General features: G+C 40.7%; 8 protein-coding genes and 2 non-coding genes across 10 annotated transcripts; 5 read left to right on the top strand and 5 right to left on the bottom strand.

Annotated features, from left to right (window-relative positions):
* Nucleotides 1-736: 736 nt before the first annotated feature.
* On the top strand, nt 737-1,547 carry LOC6576883 (protein Mabiki). The gene has a single exon (XM_002002828.4). The coding sequence runs from the start codon at nt 810-812 to the stop codon at nt 1,455-1,457; it is 648 nt and encodes a 215-aa protein (XP_002002864.2). The 5' UTR covers nt 737-809; the 3' UTR covers nt 1,458-1,547.
* Nucleotides 1,548-4,331: 2,784 nt separating this feature from the next.
* Nucleotides 4,332-5,103, bottom strand: LOC6576882 (protein Mabiki). Its single transcript, XM_002002827.3, has one exon. The coding sequence runs from the start codon at nt 5,050-5,052 to the stop codon at nt 4,450-4,452; it is 603 nt and encodes a 200-aa protein (XP_002002863.2). The 5' UTR covers nt 5,053-5,103; the 3' UTR covers nt 4,332-4,449.
* A 1,880-nt stretch (nt 5,104-6,983) lies between these two features.
* LOC6576881 (basic-leucine zipper transcription factor A) lies at nt 6,984-9,439 on the bottom strand. The gene is made up of 2 exons (XM_032729004.2): nt 9,074-9,439; nt 6,984-9,001 (listed from the first exon to the last, which is right to left on the bottom strand). The coding sequence occupies exon 2, from the start codon at nt 7,818-7,820 to the stop codon at nt 7,131-7,133; it is 690 nt and encodes a 229-aa protein (XP_032584895.1). The 5' UTR covers nt 7,821-9,001; nt 9,074-9,439; the 3' UTR covers nt 6,984-7,130.
* Nucleotides 9,440-10,296: 857 nt separating this feature from the next.
* On the top strand, nt 10,297-11,131 carry LOC6576880. The gene has a single exon (XM_032728783.2). The coding sequence runs from the start codon at nt 10,476-10,478 to the stop codon at nt 10,974-10,976; it is 501 nt and encodes a 166-aa protein (XP_032584674.1). The 5' UTR covers nt 10,297-10,475; the 3' UTR covers nt 10,977-11,131.
* A 412-nt stretch (nt 11,132-11,543) lies between these two features.
* On the bottom strand, nt 11,544-13,462 carry LOC6576879. The gene is made up of 4 exons (XM_002002824.4): nt 13,348-13,462; nt 12,833-13,294; nt 12,132-12,770; nt 11,544-12,070 (listed from the first exon to the last, which is right to left on the bottom strand). The coding sequence occupies exons 1-4, from the start codon at nt 13,364-13,366 to the stop codon at nt 11,745-11,747; spliced, it is 1,446 nt and encodes a 481-aa protein (XP_002002860.1). The 5' UTR covers nt 13,367-13,462; the 3' UTR covers nt 11,544-11,744.
* A 138-nt stretch (nt 13,463-13,600) lies between these two features.
* LOC6576878 (exosome complex component RRP41) lies at nt 13,601-14,580 on the top strand. Its single transcript, XM_002002823.4, has one exon. It carries the CDS (start codon nt 13,811-13,813, stop codon nt 14,558-14,560), a length of 750 nt encoding a protein of 249 aa, XP_002002859.1. The 5' UTR covers nt 13,601-13,810; the 3' UTR covers nt 14,561-14,580.
* LOC6576877 (peptide chain release factor 1-like, mitochondrial) lies at nt 14,557-15,875 on the bottom strand. Its single transcript, XM_002002822.4, has one exon. The coding sequence runs from the start codon at nt 15,790-15,792 to the stop codon at nt 14,611-14,613; it is 1,182 nt and encodes a 393-aa protein (XP_002002858.1). The 5' UTR covers nt 15,793-15,875; the 3' UTR covers nt 14,557-14,610.
* A 274-nt stretch (nt 15,876-16,149) lies between these two features.
* Nucleotides 16,150-20,121, top strand: LOC6576874 (actin-binding protein IPP). The gene is made up of 5 exons (XM_002002821.4): nt 16,150-17,016; nt 17,088-17,279; nt 18,165-19,009; nt 19,066-19,321; nt 19,386-20,121. The coding sequence occupies exons 1-5, from the start codon at nt 16,573-16,575 to the stop codon at nt 19,518-19,520; spliced, it is 1,872 nt and encodes a 623-aa protein (XP_002002857.1). The 5' UTR covers nt 16,150-16,572; the 3' UTR covers nt 19,521-20,121.
* LOC6576876 lies at nt 17,466-17,585 on the bottom strand. Its single transcript, XR_047551.2, has one exon. It is a non-coding gene; the product is annotated as a U5 spliceosomal RNA (small nuclear RNA).
* Nucleotides 17,799-17,993, top strand: LOC6576875. The gene has a single exon (XR_047550.2). It is a non-coding gene; the product is annotated as a U2 spliceosomal RNA (small nuclear RNA).
* Nucleotides 20,122-23,145: the final 3,024 nt, after the last annotated feature.

Here is a 23,145-nt window from a genome sequence, read left to right as displayed (position 1 = left end):
GAAAAACAAAAAATAAATAAAAAGAAAAACAAAAACCAGTTCGACAATATCTTATCAATACACACACACACGCACACACTGAGAGTGTTTTGTGACGAGACAAATGAGCCGCAAATGCTTCAAGCAAAACCGAAAATTGAACAATTCGAATGGAATTGAAAAGAAAACACATGGCACAGCCTCCTCCGACTATTGACACAAGCTGCGACAATGGCAACGAGCGAGCATAAGAATAGAAAAGAAATTATCTGGCTGCGGAACAAACGCAAATTGAATGAAAGCCAAACAAAAGGCGCGCATTTTGCCACCTAGGGAGCTGGGCAAACACAGACACACACGCACACGCGTACACGGAGATCTGTCTACAGCCGATAGCCAGATGAGTTCATGAATACCCAAAGCCAGCTCATTAACTAGGCCTGGCCACACTCGAGCACGCAAGAACAAACACGCACGCACAAAAGGCTTATCAGCGGGGTAGGTAGGGCTCAGGGGTACGCTTAAGGGCTGCGGCGCATGCGCGAAAGCAGGATGCAGGACACTGGACGCAGGAGGCAGCTCGCCGTGCACAGTGCGCAGTTTACAGGTCATCAGCTGATTTTATGGCCTTGTTTTTTTTTGCAAAAATAGATTTCCCTTTTACAGTTTGTGTAAACAACATCATAAAATGCGGATTAGAGCCGGCGAATTGATAAGAGCCGCGAGTCAGCAATCTCTCATATATAAGCTTGACGCGCATCGGTCCAGGACAACAGTCAGCGAGACGACGACAAACCAATCACACATCATCATCATTATCATCTTGAGAAATGGCTCTGACAATGCAAGGCAACAATCCGCTTAGCTATCGCCACAAGAAGTTCGATCTGCGGCGTCCACGTAACGACGAGCTGGAGCTGCAAATCAAGGAGGAGCTGCTGGCACGCCTCGATACAGCGGGCTGCAACAGCGGCTCCGATGGGGAGGAGGACACAAGCAGCCAGTGCTCCAGCTTGATGTCCCTGCCCAAGCGTCGTCGGCTCAACAGCACCGTATACGATGGCTCGAACGGCTCGGAATCTGCATCATCCTCGCACTCGCTGCCGCCCTCCATCAGTCCGGAGGCGCTGCGAGATATTTGCAAATACCACGGCAATATGGTGCGAAAGTTTCCGAAGAAAGAGCGTTCGCCCAAGGATCAGGATCGACGCAATAAGAACACCATCGCCTGTCGCATGAGTCGGCGCGTCAAGAAACTCGAACACCTGGCCATCGAGGAGCAGTACAAAGAGTTCACGCTGCAGCACCTGAAGATTGTTGAGCAGAGTATGCGTGCCACGGCCTACTTCAATCATCTCAATCATCTGGTCAAGCATGAGCAATCCACAATGAGCTCTGCCCCGGCGCCAGTTCCAGTGCAAGTGAAGAACTTTAGCATCGACTATTTGATCAACGGCATTAAAGGCGAACAGTGTTAGAAAACACTCGTTCAATCACTGTGTGATGTAATGCCAATGCCACCCCCTTAAGCTTTACTAACTATTATTTAGTATATAATCTATTCATATATAGCATTTAAGTAAATGTATTAAGTTTTTGTTTAAGAAACAAAAGGTAAAATTATCAATTTTTTTTATGTTTTTATGCCGTAAAATAATTCAATATTATTATTTTTAATTAGGTATTATTTATTTTGTTTATTTTTTATTTTTACATTAATAATATATATTTGAAAATAGAACTATTAATAAAAAATATTAACAAAATATCCCACAACTCCACATTTTTGTTGCAATTTTTAAAATTTTAATTGGAATATATTTTCATGCTACTATTGTTTTAAAAATATGTATATCATTCATGTATATAATGTATATGTATGAATGGATTGAAATTAGAGACAATGTCTTTCTACTAATACCTGCCAAAAAAGGGGCGTGCCCAACTCAATCAAGTATCGTGCGTGCTAGTCCAACCCGCTTCGGCAATTATAAAAAAATGTGTCATTTATGTATGTTTTTTCCACTATATCATCTTATTTTATTATTAATACTTAAAATCTATAATCAAAGTTATCGTCAATTTTTTTTTCGAACATTTATTTGCCTTAGAAATAAGATGTTCAAACAGGTGCCCTTCCTTGTGGTCTAACTAGTTTGCCTTAAATAAAAAAAAAAAAAAATTCTGTAATTCTTATTGATAATTAAATATTTTATTACAATTATATATATATATTTTTTTAATTTTATTTATTATGATGCGTGTTGAATATTTTTGTTGAGTTGAATTGGAAGAAACCATATTTTTAATACCACTTTATTATTATTATTATTATAATTAATATTTATATAATACTTATCAATTTGCTGATTAATCACATGGAACAAAATTAGCTCCTTTTTGTATGCGAGTTATGAGCACATTAAAGCCTTTCCTTTCACAATGTTTAGCCAGGTAGAAAATCAATGTACCAAATCAATGCTCAGCTCAAATGAACAGCACAAGCTCCCGCTCATACTTATGCATAAGGAAATCGCCATGCGAAGAGCCCCAGAGCAACTGCAGCTGACTCAGCTGAGGCGAGGTGCAGTCAACTGTGCTGCGTCTAGCAACAATAACAACAGTTAGTTAATTAAAGTTGAGTATTCATGTTGAGCAGTCGTAGTCGTAGTCGCAGTGTCCCTCTTGCCGTCCCGTACCGCTCCACCTGGTAATTAACTCTTTTGGGGCTTTTATTTTCGGCATTGCGCAATGTCCGAGCAGCTAATTACTTTTAATTTTCATTGTAGGCCATTTGATAATGCTCCAAAGCGACTTCCTATCAAGCTGGGAAATCCAAAGGCAACCCACTTTACCAACACAAACATATACTACACTCTTGCGTGTGTCTATGTGAATTTTGAGTTAACTGCAAAACTACTGCTGTTGTTGCTCTTGCTATAGCGATCGCATTGCCAGTTTAACATTGAAAACTGCATTCGATGTGAAAATATCAGTAGCAGCAACAGCAACTCAAATATATACCAAAACTTTGCGGTTGCAACACTTTGGTCGCTGAACTTGAGCTTTTCGCAGTTAGACTCAGACTATTGCAGTGTCTATTTCTATCTCTATCTCTCTCACTCTCCCTCTCTCTCTCTCTCACTCTGCTGTCGTCTGTTGCCTGCTCAGCCAATATTGATATTTGATTTGATGGTGTATTTCGTAATTTCACTACAGCTCGCTCAGTATTCGATGTGCTCTATGCTGCTCCATGCTCGCCCTTGACAAATGAACCAAAATAAATGAGAACAGCAAATTAACTCAGACTAAGTCTAGCATTAGTTGAGACTCTTTAGCTGTACCTTAGCTATTAGACAGCAATAGTTTAATTTAAATTGCAAATTGCGCGTTGGTCTATACTAGAGCATGGTTTAGTTTCATCCTCTTCTTGAACTGTTGTAGCTTACTTATTAGCTTGGTCATCCTTGGCCTGTAGTTAGCATGAGATTATTTATATTTAAGCACTGAATTTACTCGGAAATGTGGATAAAGGTAAATGTAGAATGATTTCACTGAAATGCTTCAACCAAGTAAAAATGTTTGAGTTCACTAAATAAATAAGCATATCTTTGGTCATAATGACATCTGAGTTATTATAGCCATGTGTATGATTCATTTCTCCAATTTTCTATCATTAAAAGAATTTCAGAGAAGATTTTATAAGCATACATAGCTCAAATATAATTAAAGCTAGAGACATGCAAAATATACACAGATTGTATAATAATTGTATAATTAAGCATAATTAGAGATATCCCACTGGATAAAAAAGGGAGTAAACTGTATATATAGAAAAACAATATCACATTACCAGATGTTAATTTTATAACAATTATATATGATTAAACTAAAATATAATATAATAAAATAAAGAAGTAGGTTGACTCTATGTCAAAATAATAATAATATTAATATAATTTTAAATATGTTATAGGTTATAATGCATTTAACATATCATGTGACAAACTTTTATTTAGTTCGACTATGCTAGACATCCCGAATAAAAATACGTAAATGCTTTCTAGGTTCCATCACGCCTCTCTCCGTCTGCTAGAGGCCAGCTATATGGAATCAAGGATATTGTATGACATTTGTAGTCTATTAGTTTCATCATCTTTGCATGCAATACTTGGATATTAATTGGCATACATTTAGATATACAAAAATATCCATTCATAGATGCCATTCTCGGCCTGACTGATTTGCCGTTAGTCCACTATATATTGAAGCTGCATTCATTTCATTCCAAGATTTAAAATTTCCCATTCCTGAAACCCATTCAAAATAAACAAAACGTATTTATATAATGAATTTTTGGTTTTAATTTTAAAGTCAACAATGAATAAATTAATACTTAGGCAACTAAATCACATTCAATGGCTATCTTAGATAATAGATTCGATTATTAGATAATAGGTGATCCATGCATCACTGCTGGGATCCAAAGATCAGGAGCTGTTGCGATAGCGCCATTTGCTGTAGGAACTGTTGTTGTTGCTGCGGCAGCTGGATGCCCGTGGCCGTGACGCCTTTCTGGAAGATCGCCTGCTGCAGCAGCTGGCGATAGTAGAGACCGAAGCGGACCTGTTGCTCCATTATGGCGACCTGCTGCGCACGATATTGCTCGTATTGCTGCGTTAAGTGCGCATCCTGCGCCTGTTTGGCCCGCCGACTCAGCAGACAGGCCAAGGTGTTGCGGTCGCGTCGCTGCTGCTCCTTGGGACTGCGCTGCCGCGGTGTCTGGGTGCGGCGCACCATGTTGGCGTGATATGTGCCGGCCAGAGCTGCTGGAGCACTGGGCTTTTGCGGAGCAACGCCTGTGGCTGTCTGAGTTGTGGAGGCTGCCTCGATGTTCTGCTCGCTGTCCAGCCAGGGGCGGAAGAAGCCCTTCGTCTGGCGGCGTTTGCAGGCCGGCGCCCCTAGCGTAATGTTCTCCTTGTTCTGCTCCAATATCTGATCCACATCTCGTTTACGCTTGTGGGCCGCAAACTTCTTGTGCACATAGCTATTCGAATTGTTGGACATTTCCATTATTTCTCTCTCTCTCTCTCTTTCTTGTTCACTTTGGTCAATCTGTTGTTGATGCTTTGACGTCGAGTGTCTGAATGCTGCTGCTGCCCGCTTGATATCCTGTTTATATGCGCAGGATGGGAACAGCCGGAGCAGCCCCTCCCTCGATCAGGTACGCGCATTGGGTCTAGTAAACAGACGGATTAGCGAATCTTTATTACCTAACTGATCGTTGTTTGGGCCGAGTGCTTTGCATATTTTATGACCTGCGGCGGTTAATTGCCGATCCACATGTTGTTGCCTTACCTCTACCTGTTCTACCTGCCCGGCCGCAGCAGCTCACCAAAGATCAGATGTGTTGTCGCGGCTACCGGAACTGGAAAACACCCGATCGCAAACAAACCGACTGCATAGGAATCCAATTTTTATTGCCCTACTTGACGCCATGCCTTGCGTGTGGTCCTGCGCGTACTTCACGGTATTTTCTAGCATTTTTTGTCACACTTCTTAGAAATTCCTGCAGGTCTACGAAAGAATTGGCCAAACAAAAGAATCTGGAATGTTTTTTTTTTTTTTTTTTTTGGTTGACCAAAGCAAATACTTTACTCTATATCTATATCTTTACAAATAAATCTTGTGGGAATATTAAACATCCATCTGAAATATATTATTATTTTATTAACAAGTAAGGCTATTTAGTATATAAATTACTATAATAAACTCTTTAATCGTATTGCATTAACACTGCTTGGCATAAATAATCACTGATCAAGTGTTAATTTATACATATTTTATACAAATGTATATACAAGTTACGTTTAAATAGTATGATTCACTCGTAGGGCACGTTTTTTACCATGTGCCCCCTGCCCTTAACCAGCTCTGGAAATATTCCATTCTGTAGTAGTAAATCCAGTCAACCAATCATTGAGCTCAATGTGCTTTATTGATACAATAGAATCACCTATGATATAGACTAACATTTACATTTTCATTAACCCTAAAAGGCAACAAGTAGATACAGTGTTTTCAGTAAGTTCTGTTAAAGCCCCGCCCTATTACAGGTGAAATAAATCGAGGAAAAGTGAAACTGCTCTGTGGTTGGTATCAGTCTGCTTTGGTACTTCTAGATCCAATGAAAGATACACCATTGTAATATAACAAATAAATATAATATAATGCTCATGTTCATAATGATGACAATTATAATTATGTTGATATACTTAGGTTATCTGCCAGACAATTTATCACAATCAACTCTTTCTTGTTTCTGTTAAGGATGTTAAATTACTATAATTATTCGCCAAACAAAGTCACGATTGAGTTTTACATACATATATATATATGTAAATACTATTGTATATACTACTTACATTAGTGTCAATTTATTTTTCACTTAGTAGTTCTCACTCTCATATAATATGTAGCAAAGCTACAATTTGCTATTATTTAAATATTTGCAATAGTTCATCAGCTTATTAATTTATAGTACTTATCAAAGAAGATGTTTAATATTAATTGATTATTAATGAAAGAATGAAGACTCTGGTATATATAAGATTATAGTAAGGAACAGCTATTATTCAAGGTTTAGTTTGCCATTGATCCTGGTTATATCCTGATAACTGCTAATGACAGATGACTACAATGAGATATGTATACATATTTATGTATGTATGTATGTATATGAATAGCCGATGAGCTGAAGCAAATATAAGGGTTCCTAATTAAATATAACGAATATGCCATTTATCTCAGTATGGATTGATTTTGAGTCTATTTAAAAAAGTCTGAAACTGCCATATCAATATCATGAATAGATTGATAGATCAATGATAAACCTGGAGCATGCCAAAAGCTTTGTTTTCAAATAATTTGACTAACAAAGTTAGATCCATTTTCTTCAACTACTTTACATACAAATATAATAAATTATCAAAAGTCGTCAAATATAAATTCTTTGCAAATGTCATTTATTCATGGTCAACAATAATAAATAAATAAAACTTTAAAAGTTATCACAAAGTCAATAATAACTTAGAGCTATACATAAATAAACTAGCTACAATAAATCTTCCGTAAATAGGAAGTTTGTCCTTCTAGCGCTTCGTGGCCGTTGCCTGCTGTTGGGGCCAGGCTTGGTGCATGTGTTGTCCGTGCTGCAGGCTCTGCTGGCTGCTGTCGGGCAGGGCAGTTCGAGTCGCGGCCATCGTCTGCTGCAGAAAGCGGACGTAGTAGAGACTCAAGCGTACTTGCTGCTCCAAGTTGGCCTCGTGCTGCTGGCGGTATTGCTCGTACTGCTGCTCCATGGCCAGTTGCTTGGCTTGTCGGGCCCGGCGGCTCAGCAGGCAGGCCAAGGTGTTGCGGTCGCGCCGCTGCTGCGCCTTGGGGCTGCGCAGGCGCGGCGTGTGGGAGCGCACCATGTTGGCATGGTAGGTGGTGGCCACTGTATTGGGCGATGGTCGCCGCGGTGGTTGCTCCACTGCTGTTGCTGAAGTAATTGTCGCTCGGGGCTCGTCCAGCCAGGGGCGAAAGAAACGACGCTTGGCGGGCAGCTCCATAATGAAAACCACATCATCGTCTGTCTCCTCGTCCTGGCTGCGCTTGCGCTTCAATGCGGAGAACTTTTTGTGTGCATAGTCGGGGGTGGTTATCGGAGCGGAGTTATCCATGCTGACAGATGGCAGTTGCAATTGTTGTTGCTGTTGCTGGTGTTGATGTTGTTCTTGTTTGCCGTCTTGATGTCGACTGTGCTGCCATTGTGCTGGGCGTAATCTTTTATGCAACATTAGGTAATGGATATCAAAGCGCTTGGCAGGCCGGCGGACAGTTTCCCACCAATCCCAGTGTCAGGTATTTCCCAATCAACTTCATTCATCCCAACGTGTGCCTGCGCTTCGAGCTAATCACCTTCCATGTAACCCTCGCATTCTTGGGCACTCACCTACCTGTGAAACCCACTATCTGCTTGTTGTCGTCACAAGGCCAGGTAAGTAGTCCGTTGGCCTGGCTAATCCGCCGGCTGATGCTGGCATTGCATTGCTTGCGTTAGTTAAGGGCGTCATAAACCAGTTGTCCTTTTTTCGACTATTTGTATCGCCAGCGATTTTCACTGGAAATACCTGTTGAGTGAGCAGAGACAGAGCCAGAGCCAGAGCCAGGCAGTATAATCCTGGCGCTCATATGGCCACGATGTCTGTAAGCGCATTGTTCGGCTTTCTTTGTGGCACCTGAAAAGTTTTATTGTTGCCGGCGATCCGTATTGCATTTATGACTTCAGCTTGTCCAGCTGAAAATGTTATTCTTCCCAAAGGTGTTGGGCATCATTACTGAATACCCGAAGAACCCATATATATTCATATATACATATACATATATCGTTTTGGTGTTCGTTTCTCTTGCTAGAAGTGTGTGCGTTTAGAATTATGTCGGATTTTTCATTGAATGGCTCGTTGTTAGAGTCTTGTCCATTGATTTATGTAGTCACTGCCGTGCGACAGCTAAGCGGATTTATCTTTAGGTGGGCTTGAGCTCTGCCCTCAACAAATGCTGAGCATAAGAGCCGGTACCTCAATTGTAGAGCCTCAAGCTGAAAGATTGCCATATTGTTTGATTACAATGATCTGATTCCACCTTCTACAATTAACCGGAATGAATTGCTTTAGCAAATGTAGTGCAATCCCCTATATCTCATCGATTATGTAACTGTTCTGTTTCGTTCCTGATGGAATGCACTCGCACAAACCTACCAGGAAATGCTATCACCAAGGCAGACTTCTAAGAAAGGTGAGCCGAAAGAAAACAGTAACTGGAAAATGTTGTGAATGAATCGCGTGTTATATGATTGATGCACTCTGTGACCTTTCTCACAGATCTTCTTCTATGGGCTTTGATTTTGTAGTTTTTGTTTCCCTTATAGTCGATGCATAATACAATCCGTAAGGATCCCACGATTACATTTAACTTATGTCTATAGATTGTAAAATACGATATATTTTGATCTAAATTTTACTCTATTGAGATTTATATAAATTAAATTTACATGTTTTGCTAGTTAATACATGCACTTTGGGATATCGATTCGAGAGTTTCCTTGCTTTCCAGAACTTTGTAGAGCGTTTGATTCGAGCTGGTCCTTTTGTTAATAAATTTGATATTAATATATGTATATCCATATTTGGACTGACAAGTATCACGACATTCAGTTCACTTTTCAAATAATCTTCAATTAATGAATCAATGACAATTATCTAATGATATATACCTATGTATATATGTTTCGATATTCTAATGCCTGAGTCTGATATAAAATAATAGTTACTCATTATATGATATATAATAGAATTTCTAAATAGAATTTTTGTTCAATTTATTATATGGCTGTTTAAACTTTGATTTTTAGAAACCAAATGCCAAACCATTTGTTTTTACTTTAATTTGAATTATTTGACTTTTCTATAAACAAAATGTACTACAATTTAACATAAATATATTATATTATTTTTCTAGTGCCATTAACAGTTTATATAGTAATCAAATTATAATATATAGTAATCTAATATCTAAAAATCAATTCGGTGGATAATTTTTGTGTGTTTGGCTTATCAAAAAAGTGAAAAAAAAAAAACTTCTTAATTTGATCTAATAATAAGATCTTTAAATGCTTAAAAATACGTTTTCTAAGCACATATGTTCCGAATATTTCGTGTTCCAGCCTTGTAGCTACATAATTTAAATGGCATCCTTAGCGCATTAAAAATCGATGCAACATTTCGGGAAAATCCCAATAAATTTCCATTCAATTGGCCATTGTCAGTAAGCCGTCGAGCTGCAGCATCTTGGAATACCGTCGAACTTAATGAGCCAGATTAGCGGTAAGCGAGATAAGAATCAAGAAAGCGCTGAGCCAGAGCCGACTCTGGCTATAGCAACGGGATCTGCTACCTCATCAAAGAGCATACCGTGGCCGTGGCGCAGGCGCTGCCTGAATGTGCGTCTTCTGCTGAAATTTTCCTGAAGAAAATACCAGGAAAATTGAAATAAGTGCAGGCAGGCAGGCGGACAGCCAGCAGAGAGCATAGAAGGTGCTCGTATGTCTGTAGGTGCGAGCGAGCACCGCTGGGCAAATGAAAAATTAATTACAAAAAGGACTTGGCCGAGCAGGTAAGCTAGCCAGCCTGCAGTTCATATATATTCTGGAACAAATCCTTTTCTTTTTATGACAATGCAGACCTTTTGTCAACGAAGTTTTTCCCATAAACAAGACGCAGCTCACCTTAATGATAATTTTGCTGAGCGAGCAGGTAGGCAGGTAGCAGCCCAGTCGACTATAAAAGCGGCTCTTGCGCAGCACAAGGAGCACAGTCAACAGACAACCACCAAAGTAACAACATCACATCTTAACATTCTAACACACACCTACACACAAAATACTCAGCTATACGATGGCACCCTCACAAATGGATTATCCACAACACGAAAGCGCGACGAGTGTCGCCGGATACACTCACAAAAAGTTCAGTACGGGCTGCTACAAGCACAAGAAATTCGGCAAACGCGACAACAGTAAAAGTGACTCGACCACGGCTGCACCATTATTCCGTCCGTATGCACTGAGCGATAATACGCCACGAAAGCGTCGTCAGGAGTCCGAGAAGCGACAGAGTCAACAGCAGCCCCAGTACCAACTGCCCCCAACGCCACCAACAACGCCACCGCAACATCAACATCAACAGCAGATGCCGCATCTGACATATCCACAGCCAAATCAGTTCTACACGCCAACAGCCACGCCTACGCCAAGCATCAATCATCAGGCATTCGCCTACATGCTGCAAAAGCAACGCACCGTGCTCCAGATGCGCCAATTGCTCAGCATCAACCCGGATGCAAATACCTGGCCAGCACATTTGCGCAATGCCCTCTACTCCATGCTGCAGCAATGAAGGGAATAAATAGGAGCCGCAATCGGTGGCATCACAGAGATGATGGCCACCAACTTGGTGATTTGCCTAGCAACCAGTGATATAGAAATTTAAGTGCCTCACAAATTGTATATGATATGAAAACAGGAATGAAACTGATCTAGACGTAGTAATAATTGTACATAAACTATTTAATTAAACTAACAACTTAAAGAAAACCAAATAAAATATTTTAGTTTAATGTATATAAAGAAATTATCCGCTTTTCAATTGGATGTCAGATGTCAAACATTTAGATTTAGGTTTAATGCATTGCATTTTAAAAGTTGTAAATTATTCAAGAATTTAAAGGGCTAAGTTGACTTTCCGTAATTAAAGAGTTTGTTCCAATATTCAACTCTCGTATTTGCATATTATTGTCATTGCTTCATTTGGTAAGAGGAAGACAACGAACTATGATATACTATGACAATCCATATTCTCTGTCATTTCTTACACATAAAATAAGTCTGGGTCATCTCTTATGCTGACTACAAACAAATGAAATACAAAAGATGGAAATATACCCAACTGAAGGTGAAACATGAATAACAGAAAGCAAACGTTAATATTTAATACATATGTGTTTTATAAAATTAACTAAGATTTCATCCATTTTTTACGAGTATTTGCCATCACTAAGAAAGTTTCACAAGTTTAATGTGCATTGTATTTAATGATAGACAGCATTTACTTTTAAACTGATTTAAATAGAACTCTTAATCAATTACTTTAGGGTTGACTTAAAATCTACAGAGATTTATTAAATCCCAGGCGATCAAAAACCGAGCTCGGTTGACCCCTTGGCCTATTGCCGGCATTCACGCTCGAAGTTCGCCGTGGTGCAAAATGCGGCTTTTGATCGCGCTGCTGATTTCGATGCGATGTTGGAGGCTGTGCAGCGGTGGCCGACGAGCCCAGACGCTTGTGCACCGGCAGCGTATCCTGTCGTGCGAGCAACTCATCGCTACGCATGCGTATTGCCTTTCCTTTCACAGGACTAAGGCGCGCGCCTGGTTTCTTTGGCGGAGACGCTTTGAGATTGTATGTTTTGCGTGTGGCATGTAGCTTGGATACTGTTGACAGAAAGCAATAATTAAAAACATAAATAAAAGTATTTACAGCAGTAAAACTCACCCATGCCCAATCGGGACTTTATGTTCCGCGCAAAGTTGCTATTGCCGCGCGCTTTGTATGGCGTATTTGGTGCGATTTCTCGCACTTCCGCAGTGGATGCGAATTTAACAATTTTCTCAACAGGTGCTGCCATAACAACGTCCTGTTCACTTTCGCTACCTTCGCTGTCTATATCACTGCCAGCCTCTCTTAAATCATCATCATCCATGCTGTCATCATCGCTATCATCACCACATTTTAATGGCACCTTGTGGACAAGCATCACCTTCTGCTGTGATCGTGCTAGTGGCGCTGCTGTAGTTTTAGCCTTCATTATTGAAGTGTTGCGCTTGATGATACTGCCTCCGGTGGTGCTTTTAGTGTTTTTCAAAATCGATTTTATCTCCTTGGCCACAACTGTATTTTGCTGTACTGAATCCAAGGATTGCTTGCCTCCGAGCCGTGCAAACACCGAGTTATTGCTAGAAGTGGCGGCTACTTTGCCGCTAGATGTATTGTGAACGCCGGTAATGTGCACACGCACGTTACTCTCCGCGCTGCTGGAGACAATGCCCTCCTGAGCATCATCGTCGCACTTGCTCTTGTGTAAGCGCGCAAAAACGTCGGTTTTCTTGGTGCTAGTAACACGATCCGAGTATACTGCAATATATTGAAAATTGAATATAGTAGCCTTTGCGATTATCAACATGACCATAACATACACTGCTCCCGCTTAGCCAGAATTTGCTTGCTCCGCTCTGTTGTGCCCGATGGCAAAGTAACTTTATATTTGCCTTCATGCTCCGGCAGCACGCGTCGCGCTGGCTTTGTTGGGGGTGAGCCTTTATTGGCACTGGCATTGACAACTGTGGATGCTGATATCGGTTTGCTGCTAGGCGATGCAGTAGTTGCACTAACTAGATTTTTGGTCTTAGCCTTGGATTTGGGCGAAGTCGCATCTGTTATGAGTACTTTGTCGAGTACATGTTGCTCGCTAACTTGTTTGGCATGACGCAATATCGCAATTATGTCGCCCATAGGCGTGATGCCCATCTCACGTAAGTATTCCTTATTTAAATCGAGCAACATGTCATCCTGTATGCGGTTTTCGACAAATATGTGAGCATAGCTGGCCGCTGCTGGGGACGGAATCCCCCCGGCATTAAAAAACTTCACCCATCGTGCTGCAATAGAGTTGTATTGGTATTTTTCATATACATTTGAATCCCGTACGCACCTGCACTAGACTTGGACATGGCTTTTAAAGAGAGAAGCACTAATTCAATACTTATTCTATAACTCTATTTTTATTTTTCATACAGTGCTGTAGAGTTGTATTAAATTGTTTGGAATCAGTTCACCTGAACGGTTCCAGTGAACAGACCAACAAACGAAATTTGATATTGTTCATTTTGCTTTAACCAAGTTAAACAAACTTATTTTAATTTTTTAAGGTTCTTATGACACAAATCTCATGGATGTTGAAACAAATAACAGATTCTTTAAATAAAGTAATTTATAAATTCATTTCAATATATATGGTTACACTCCGTTTGCATCCCTGCAAATATATCGATAACATAATATGCAAGCTTCGATAGACATCTTATTAAACAGCTGACTTCAAAGAACGATAGAAGAAAAAAGCAGTGTAAACAACGTTGTTGCACGTGCGGCATCTAATTAATACCAATTGCAACATGTCAACTCGAATGGAACTACTTAGTGAGCAAGGATTGCGTCTGGATGGCCGCCGGCCGCACGAGCTGCGACACATCAAGTGCAAACTAGGTGTATTCGAGCAGCCTGATGGCAGTGCCTACATGGAACAAGGAAATACAAAAGTTTTGGCAGCCGTGTACGGACCACATCAAGCCAAGGGCAAAAAAACAGAAGGCAACGATCTGGTTATAAATTGTCAATACAGTCAGGCCACGTTCTCTACTTCGGAGCGTAAAAATCGGCCGCGTGGTGATCGGAAATCACAGGAGTTTAAAATGTACTTGCAGCAGGCGCTGAGTGCAGCCATCAAATCCGAGTTGTATCCACGCTCTCAGATTGACATTTACGTGGAAGTTCTGCAAGCGGACGGTGCAAACTATGCTGTTTCTCTAAACGCCGCCACTCTGGCACTTATCGATGCGGGCATATGTCTAAACGAATTTGTTGTTGCCTGCACGGCATCCCTAAGCAATGCCAACATTCCGCTCACTGACATCTCACACATCGAGGAGGTCTCCGGTGGTCCCAAGCTGACCATAGCAGCATTACCCACTGCCGAGAAGATTGCATTTATGGAGATGAGCGAACGCTTTCACATTGACCAGCTGGAGACGGTCATAGAGACCGCGATGGCCGGTTGTCGCGAGATACGAGACATACTGGAGTCGGCAGTAAAGGAGCATCTCATACACATTGGCAGCGCAGCTGACTGGGCGCGCGTCTGTTAAAATAAAGTTATTTTTATTAAGCTTTTCCTATTTTAACAATTAACAATTATTTAGTTTTTATCTGCTGCTTCCTGTGGCGGCGGCTGCCACGTTTCTAGTAGCTCCATTAGAGCCTGTTTGCGGTGTTCCAACTGGAGGCGCTCAATTAAGCCGCTCAGCTGCTGACCGCCCTCCAGGAAGCCAGGAAGATTGTGCAAAGTGCCACCCTGCTGTACTCGATGATCTGTTACACGATCTTGCACGAAATTGTATGTGCGAATCTTTTCGTTGCGGTTCAGATTCCCTTGCTGTGCCTTACGGGTAGCCTTTTTAGTCGCCTCAGCACTCTGCAGCTGCTGGTGTATAAGCTTCGCCTGCAGTCGCTTAAGCGCCACCTCGCGATTTTTCAGCTGAGACCGCTCCGATTGTGATTCAACAGCCAATCCCGAGGGTAAATGTACAATTCGAACGGCAGAATCTGTGGTGTTTACGTGTTGTCCGCCAGCGCCACTGGCACGTTTCGTCTCAATCTTCAAATCCCGCTCTGCTATTTGCACTTGCACATCAGCCGGCCTTGGAATCACAGTTATGGATGCGGTGCTGGTGTGGATTCGTCCAGATTTCTCAGTGGCCGGCACACGTTGCACTCTATGTACCCCCGCCTCGAAGCGCAGCCAATTGTACGCCTCCGGATCGTTAACCTGCAGATTAGCATGACGCAGTCCACCTATGTCGGTGGTCTCACGGTCAAACTCTTCATACTCCCAGCCCATGTGGTCGAAGTAGCTGGTGTACATGTCATATAGTTCCTGGGCAAACAGCATGGCCTCCTGCCCACCGGCACCAGCGTTCACCTCAAATATCACCGCCGGATAATCCTCGTCATCGGACAGCGCCAGTAGCTCTTGCAGCATGTCCTCCTCCTGTTTACGCAACAGACTTGTGTATACATTGTTTTCCTCTTCCATAAGCGCTCGCATATCCTCGTCCTTCTCAGCTAACAAGTCCTTCTCTGATGTTATATTGCGCTGCAAGGCTCTGTGCTTCTCCAGACTATTGACAACGGGATCCAAACGGGTCAATCGTGCATATAGTCTGTCGTTGCCGGCTGCATTGACGCGCAGCGCATAATATTCTTGACGCAGTGATTCCAAATATGATTGCAGCTTCTCGTTCTGAAAACTCAATGGATCTGTACTAGCCCATCGACGCACTAGACTCTCACACCGCACTCTCAACAATTTACGAAACATTTTTATTTTAAGGAAATAGCAATAGCAATTCTATTTTTGGTTGAATAACTGTTTAACCCACCATCTGCTCGATGAAATATTTCATAGCGATGAGAGCGTGTAAGAGAGCATATAACCGTTTGAAATGTTTACAAACAGATGTTTGGCTATGGCGAGTTTAATAAATATTAAAATTATCTCTGAATTGTATTTTCCAGCTTTTATTTAAATAAATATTCTTAAACTATTATATATATATATAAGCAATCTAATGTGGCCATCGGACTGTCCCACACTATTAATGTTTCATCTCTGGTCAGTGGTTTCATCAAGCATTAAAATTTATGGGTGCCCACAGCTGTGTATGCTGTTGCCAGTGTTGAATAAAAGTTTATTTATTTCTCATTCTGATGGGCTTATTCAGTCGCGAAACAATTATTTAGTTCTTATTATATTTAGCCATATCAGTGCAATAGAAAGTACTTGTAAAGTACTTGAAAAAGCCCACACTACAATAAATAAAAATAATAACAATCTGTGCAACAAATATGTGCAAGATCCATGTATAGCGATTTTCAGTTATGCATGCGTGTGTGTGTGAATGCGAGTGCGAGTCGAGTGCCTGTGTGTGCGTGTGTGTGTGATGTGTTGTGTGCTTGATTAATGAAAACAGTTGTGTTCGTAGTGGTGTAAAGTGCAGCAATAGCAATTAAGTTTAATTAAATAATAAATTGGATGTGAATTAGCTGCCAGAGTGCATTTACATAGAGTCAGCACAAGTCGTAGCAAGAGTATAACGAGATGCCACCACTGAAGAGCTACTCCATGCACCATGAATTCAATGCAAATGCAAATTGTCACAACGGCAATGAAAACACCACCGATAACGATAACGATTACTTCAACCAGCCTGCTACTGCATCTGCTACGTCTGCAGCTAGCACCCAACGCACAAATCTACCCTCTTACTGCAACGCCCAATACCCATTTAAGGTGCTATCCAATCTAAACCAATTGCGGGAGCAGTCACGCTTCTGCGATGTCGAAATTGTTGCAGGCGAGTCAACGTTCAATGCACATCGCGCAGTGCTGAGCGCTGCCAGCGCCTACTTTGAGGCCATGTTCAGGCCGGAGTTAGGCCTCAATGAAGTCAAGCAGAAATCAGTGGTATTGCATACAATCGATGGCGACATACTACACATACTCTTGGACTTTATCTACACAGGGCGTTGTGAAATTACGCAGGTAAACACTCACCATCTCCTTGTCTGTCAACTGTGAATTCTATAATCACCTTTTTCTTCCTTCTCTCCAAGTCAAATGTGCAGGAATTGCTCGCCGCCGCGGATATGCTTCAACTGAACGAAGTTGTGGACGGCTGTTGCGAGTTTCTGTGTCGCGAACTGCATGCCACCAATGCTCTGGGTATATTGCGGTTTGCAGAAGCACACAATTGCGAGTCTCTAGCAAAGAGTGCAATGAACTTTGTGCAGGCCAATTTTCCAGCGGTAAATAAAAAATGCTTTACTATTTAAAACGAATTATATTTAAGTGAAAAAATATAACAGAAAAAGTCATACTCACCAATCCTGTTGAGCCATTTGAATCTTCAGTCATAAATCAAGTAGTAGCATTCCAAAATTTGAATTAAGCAGAATCCTAATTGCATAAATCATTTATTATTAATTGCCTGGTGACCTTCGCCACCAGGCTCTACTAAAAATTCTTATAGACTCATTAGAGTGTTCCTCTCCACGGAAATCTTTAGTAAAAGGCGAAAGATTTATTCGACAACTGAAGAGAAACCAGAGTAACTTATTTCCATCAAATGTCCTGTACTTAGTCTCAATGTTCACTTAAACCATTTGCGAATTCTATTTCAACAATTCATGCAAAGCACCCCTGAAGTAGGCAACATAAATAGGCGTTAACTCCGTTTAGGATATTTCACTGACTCCACCTCAATAATTCTCAACCAGTTCTAACCTTGCAATGGTGTAGTGCTGTGAGTTTAGCCATGTAGAGTTATCGCTTCTCGGCCTTATGGCTAAGATCAAAGTGTAGTATCTGTTCTTATCAGCTTAACATCTGATAGTTTCTCCATTGGAGAACAACAAATGTTAAACTGATTTTTGGAAATAGACGGAGTGTTAGGGGCTTGCTCCACCTCTGTCGCGGGTTGGCCCGGTATTGCAGTACCGCCGGGATTCGGCCCAACTAAGAAATAAATGTTAAGTTAAGTGAAATGTGATGTGGTTCATTCTTGGGCAATCTGAGTAAATATTAATTATGTTTACTTATAGTCGGAATTGGATTATATATTATCTAACACAAAAGTTACAAGTTATAGTTACACTTATAAATAAATTTATTTCTATGTTCGCTGCTTGCAGATAACGCTGGAAGACGAGTTTCTGGAGACCCCGCAAACTTTGTTATCGCAACTGCTTAACTCGGAGTTGCTACGTGTTGATTCTGAATCACAAGTGTTCCAGGCGGCGCTTCGTTGGATTAAGCACGATGTGACGCAACGGCGCTGCTATGTCTTCGACATATTGTCGCATGTCCGCATGGCCTTGGTGCCCGTGAAGGTAATCGATAAGGCTTTAAAGGATGATTGTCGCGACATGTCTGTGAAAATCGCGCTACGCTCCATTTGCCGAGATATTGCCTCAAAGCGCGGCCAACTGGTGCCACTGCGCGTTTGTCCACGGCAGCTGGCGAAGAAAAATATCTACATTATTGGAGGATCACATCGCGATACGCCACGCACCTGGAACTCGGCGGATTGCACTTTCGAAACGGTGGCCAAATTCGATATTTTCCGCCGTGAATGGACTGAGACGGCGCCTATGGAAGTGGGCCGCATTCTGCCGGGCGTGTCGGCATTGAATGGCAAGATTTATGTGGTGGGTGGTGAACGTGGATCGCAAATTCTGGCCAACGGCGAGGTGTATGATCCACAGAACGATATCTGGCAACCAATAGCACCAATGATAGTGCCCCGCTGTGAGTTCGGATTGTGCACCATGGGCGGCAATTTGTTCGCAGTAGGTGGTTGGATTGGTGACGACATTGGCGGTACAATGGAGTGCTACGATCCGGAGAAAGACCTCTGGAAACTGATTGGCAGCATGCCGCAGCCCCGATTCAGCATGGGTGTCGTTAGCTTCGAAGGTCTGATATATATAGTGGGCGGTTGCACTACGACCACCAGACATTTACCAGATTTAATAAGGTAATCAACAACACTATTTCCAATTAAAAATGATTATTAAAGGATTTTCGTTCCAGTTACAATCCCGTGACGAAGGAATGGACGCAGCTGGCACGCATGCAAACAGCACGCTGTCAAATGGGCGTCGCCGTGCTCGATCGCTACTTATATGTGGTGGGCGGGAGCAGCATCAGCCAGGACATACTTAGCTCCGTGGAGCGCTACAGCTTCGATGATGATAAGTGGTCGACGGTGTGCGCACTGAACGTTCCACGGGCTATACCCGCAGTGGCTGCCGCCGATGGCTTACTCTATGTAGCTGGCGGTGATCAGGTGAGTTAATACTCACTCTATATTGATTATTATATATTGATATATCTTCATTGCTTTTGAATAGCCCTGCGAAGTGAACTTTTATCGTGCTCAAGTAACAATCAGCGCTGTGGAATGCTATGACCCACTCTCAGATACTTGGAAGAATTGTCCTGACTTGCCGGTCAGCCGATCCGAAGCTGGCGCCGTAGTTGTGTAAGAAGCAGCATCACTAGCAAGTAGTTCGCGCTTGCCCAAAGTCCAACAGTCTTACGAATCTTATTTTAAGCACTTTTAATATGCCCAGCCAATCACAACAAACTCTATTTTCTCTTTGAAAGTTGAACGTAGTGCTCTCTAACCAAAGCTAAAAAGCTAATGAGCTTTGTTGCAGTATAATGTACATGAAACGTAGCTCAGCTATTTACACACCCAGTTTAGTATTATTTTTAGTAATTAGTCTGGAAAGCAACAGCAAAAACAGCACAGCCAGCTTCTGATCGTTCCGTAGTAAAATTCTCTTGAATAAATACGAAATAATAACAAAACCGAAATTCGAAATTCACATGGCAAAGATTGTTAATCGACGTATCGTAATTGCTGAAATATTGTTCAACTGAAGCCTATTTAAAGTTTACGTTATCAAATAATCATTAAAATATGTGAAATCGCCAGCATTGTTGGCGCGTTCTTGAAAAGTGCGTGCCCGAATAACTTTGTATCATTAAAATGTACCAAAAACGAAAAGTAAACATTCAAACAAACTGTATTATGATTAGGTGTATTTACGAATAATAAATAAACATACGACTAAATCAAAATTTGTTGTTTTACTAAAAATTTTCAATAATTTAATTAACCTACACCACTCGAAAAGCAATTTCTTGTAAAGACTGCGCCGGTACCTAAAAGAACAACTGCAATTACTCTGGTTTACACACGCATCGGTGATGCCAATTTTTATTTATTTTTTCTTTTTTTGGAAAAAAGGCTAAAAATGAAAGAAAAATGAAAAGACAGAAACAGGACAAACATAAACAAGTAAGAACGTTGCAGTCGGGCGATACCGATTGCAGAAGACTCATTCACAGCCCAAACGCTGTCAACCAGAGTATATAGTGCAATTTTCAAGTCTAGTGCGCAGCAAAAAACACGGCATTTTGCCATTAAAATTGGAAAATCATCGATAGCTATTGCATTCAAATTACATACATATATAATTTATACAATTTTGATTTTTATTATATATGTATTTATATCCATACATTGGATACCGGCTTCAAGCTAACAGCAGATCAGCGCGATTTTCCTATGCTTGTGCACACACTCATCGTCTATTCTATGCGTACAGACAGAAGCGCGCCTTTTCTCACATTCTTAGAATTTCGATTGATTTCTGGACTTTCTAGCCGTTACTGTAGTTTTGTCTGATGACGCTCTCTTATTAAGCTATTCTATTTTAGCAACTGATTCCTCGATGAAAGCAGTGGCGCGGGTGCTAAGGGCGACACAAGTAATGTTAGAGTAGGGGAGGTTCGAACCTCTACTATGTTATTATTATTTTTTTTTTTTTTCATACATATTTCGTTTTTTATAAAATAGATATTTTATTGGGAAGGTGCGAGCTTGACTGAATGGCACTTAATACTTTTCATTTTCTTAGTCGAATAATTTTATAAGTTTAAATTTGTTCTTCTTAAATAGCCCTCAAATACATATACGCAAATACATACATATGTATATATAATTATATATGTTTGCCTGCGCGCATAGCATCAAGCATTCCAGCCTTATACACGCGCTCATTTGTATGTGTGTATGTATGTACACATAAATGCGTGCTCTAGCATATTCTAAGAATCCCGTTGCGATTGATTTGTCTTTGCATTGTTTTTGAATTTCCAGCCGCTACACTGGCTTTTCTTTGATATGTGGCGTCATAACAATAATGTGATTTCATTTTAACTACTATTGATCGAAACGACGCGGTGGTGCTGTAGGCTGAAGCGCCGGCGATCTTTATTTTAGCTATTTTGACAAACATGCTGTTTGGGTTGGGTGCGAGTTCAAATCCCGCTGAAAACATTTTTTTGTAAATTGCAAATTTTTGTTATTTTAGCTTTTTTATATTTTATTAATTTTATAAAAATGTTTCCTTCCGTGCTATCAATGCCTATAAGCCTACTTATGTGTACATATACATAAATAGATGACTGACGCATATAAATGTCGCAATTCGGGCACTGTAAATGCCGATTGCCACGCCCCTAGTGGCCGTCGGCTCCTCAATTTTAGCCAGTTCTTAGAACGAGCAACCAGTTACCTAAATGCAAAATTTGAATTCTTACGCTCAAAAAATGTGAAAATTACAGGGTATTTTTCGATATGCCACGCCCCTAAAGAGACTTAAAAACTTAACTTAACTATCCAAATTTGAAGCTTCTAGCTCTTGAACTGTAGCAGATATAAACTTTTGCGGTTTGCCACGCCCCCTATAGGCGGACATATATCTACCATAGCTCGTTGGACTTGGGTGATCAACCCGCGTATATATACAAAATTTCAGATCTCTAGCATCAATAGTGCCTAAAATATAGCAGAATTCGAAAAATCACTATATCTTCAGGTCCGATTTGCCACGCCCCTAGTGGGCGTAGATATATAATTTTTTCACCCATCTTCATAGAATTAAAACATTAGCTTACGTGCAAAATTTCAGCATTCTAAGTTTATAACTTTAGGAGATACAGTTTTGTCCGATTTGCCACGCCCCTAATGGGCGGAGATATATCCGCCATAGCTTGTGATCTTGGGTGGTCGGCGCGGACCTACATACCAAATTTCAGCTTTCTAGCTCTTCAACAAACATGATTTCTGGTATATCGGAAAATGCATTTTCCGATTTGCCACGCCCCTAGTAGGCGGATCGGGAAAATTTTAACACTTTATAAATCGGAGATATACACGAGTATGTGTTCCAAATTTCAAGTCTTTAGCTTCAATAGCGCCGAAATAGATTGCGTTCATACGGACAGACGGACGGACAGCAAGACGGACATTGCACAAAGCCAATATACTCATTTCACTTTCGTGAATGAGTCTAAAAACAAACAAACATAAACAAGAGAAAGCTCTAGTCGAGACTGCTCGACTACGAGATCCCCTGAGCTCTTCGAGCAACTCTTATATTTCAATAATTATTCGCACTTGCACACAGTGTTGCCAGATTAGCTATTTAATAGCATTTTTAGCTATTTTTGAACCCTAAATGCTATGAAAATTTTGAAAATGCTATTAGCTATAAATTTAGCTATTTTACAAACGAATATTTTGAATTTGATTTTATTATTTAAAGCAAAAAAAAAAAACATTTTTCGATTAAGTCCCAAATTGTACGTAATGATATGCGCGATACTACCACCACGACTTTGTCGTACTTATACCATCACTAGTTGTGAATTTATACCATCGCTAATTCTTCTTGCGCAGCAATGGCAAATGCTGCCATGATTATACCGTGCCTTCCAAATATTTAAAAATGATTCCAGTTAATCAAAAATATAATTCTGATGATGATTTGGATGTGGACCAAATTGTAACATTATTAAATAACATTTAAAAATAAAATTTAAAGTAAATGCATAATGCATAAAGGTTTCAGCTATTTTGTAAGCTATTTTAAAATTTGTTTATCTATTTTCAGCTATTTTTTAGAGACGATTTTGCTATTTTTATGTCTCAAAACCTGGCAACACTGCTTGCACACACACACGCACACGCGCAGCCCTACGAACGCACGCACAAACACGCATTAGCTGCAGTGATGGCTTACTATGGAATTTAAT

This window comes from Drosophila mojavensis, unplaced genomic scaffold (genome assembly GCF_018153725.1).
Source record: "Drosophila mojavensis isolate 15081-1352.22 unplaced genomic scaffold, ASM1815372v1 contig_36, whole genome shotgun sequence".
Lineage (NCBI taxonomy): Eukaryota > Metazoa > Arthropoda > Insecta > Diptera > Drosophilidae > Drosophila > Drosophila mojavensis.
The sequence above is the reverse complement of the archived record's forward strand: the minus strand, read 5'-3'. Positions and strand labels throughout refer to the sequence as shown.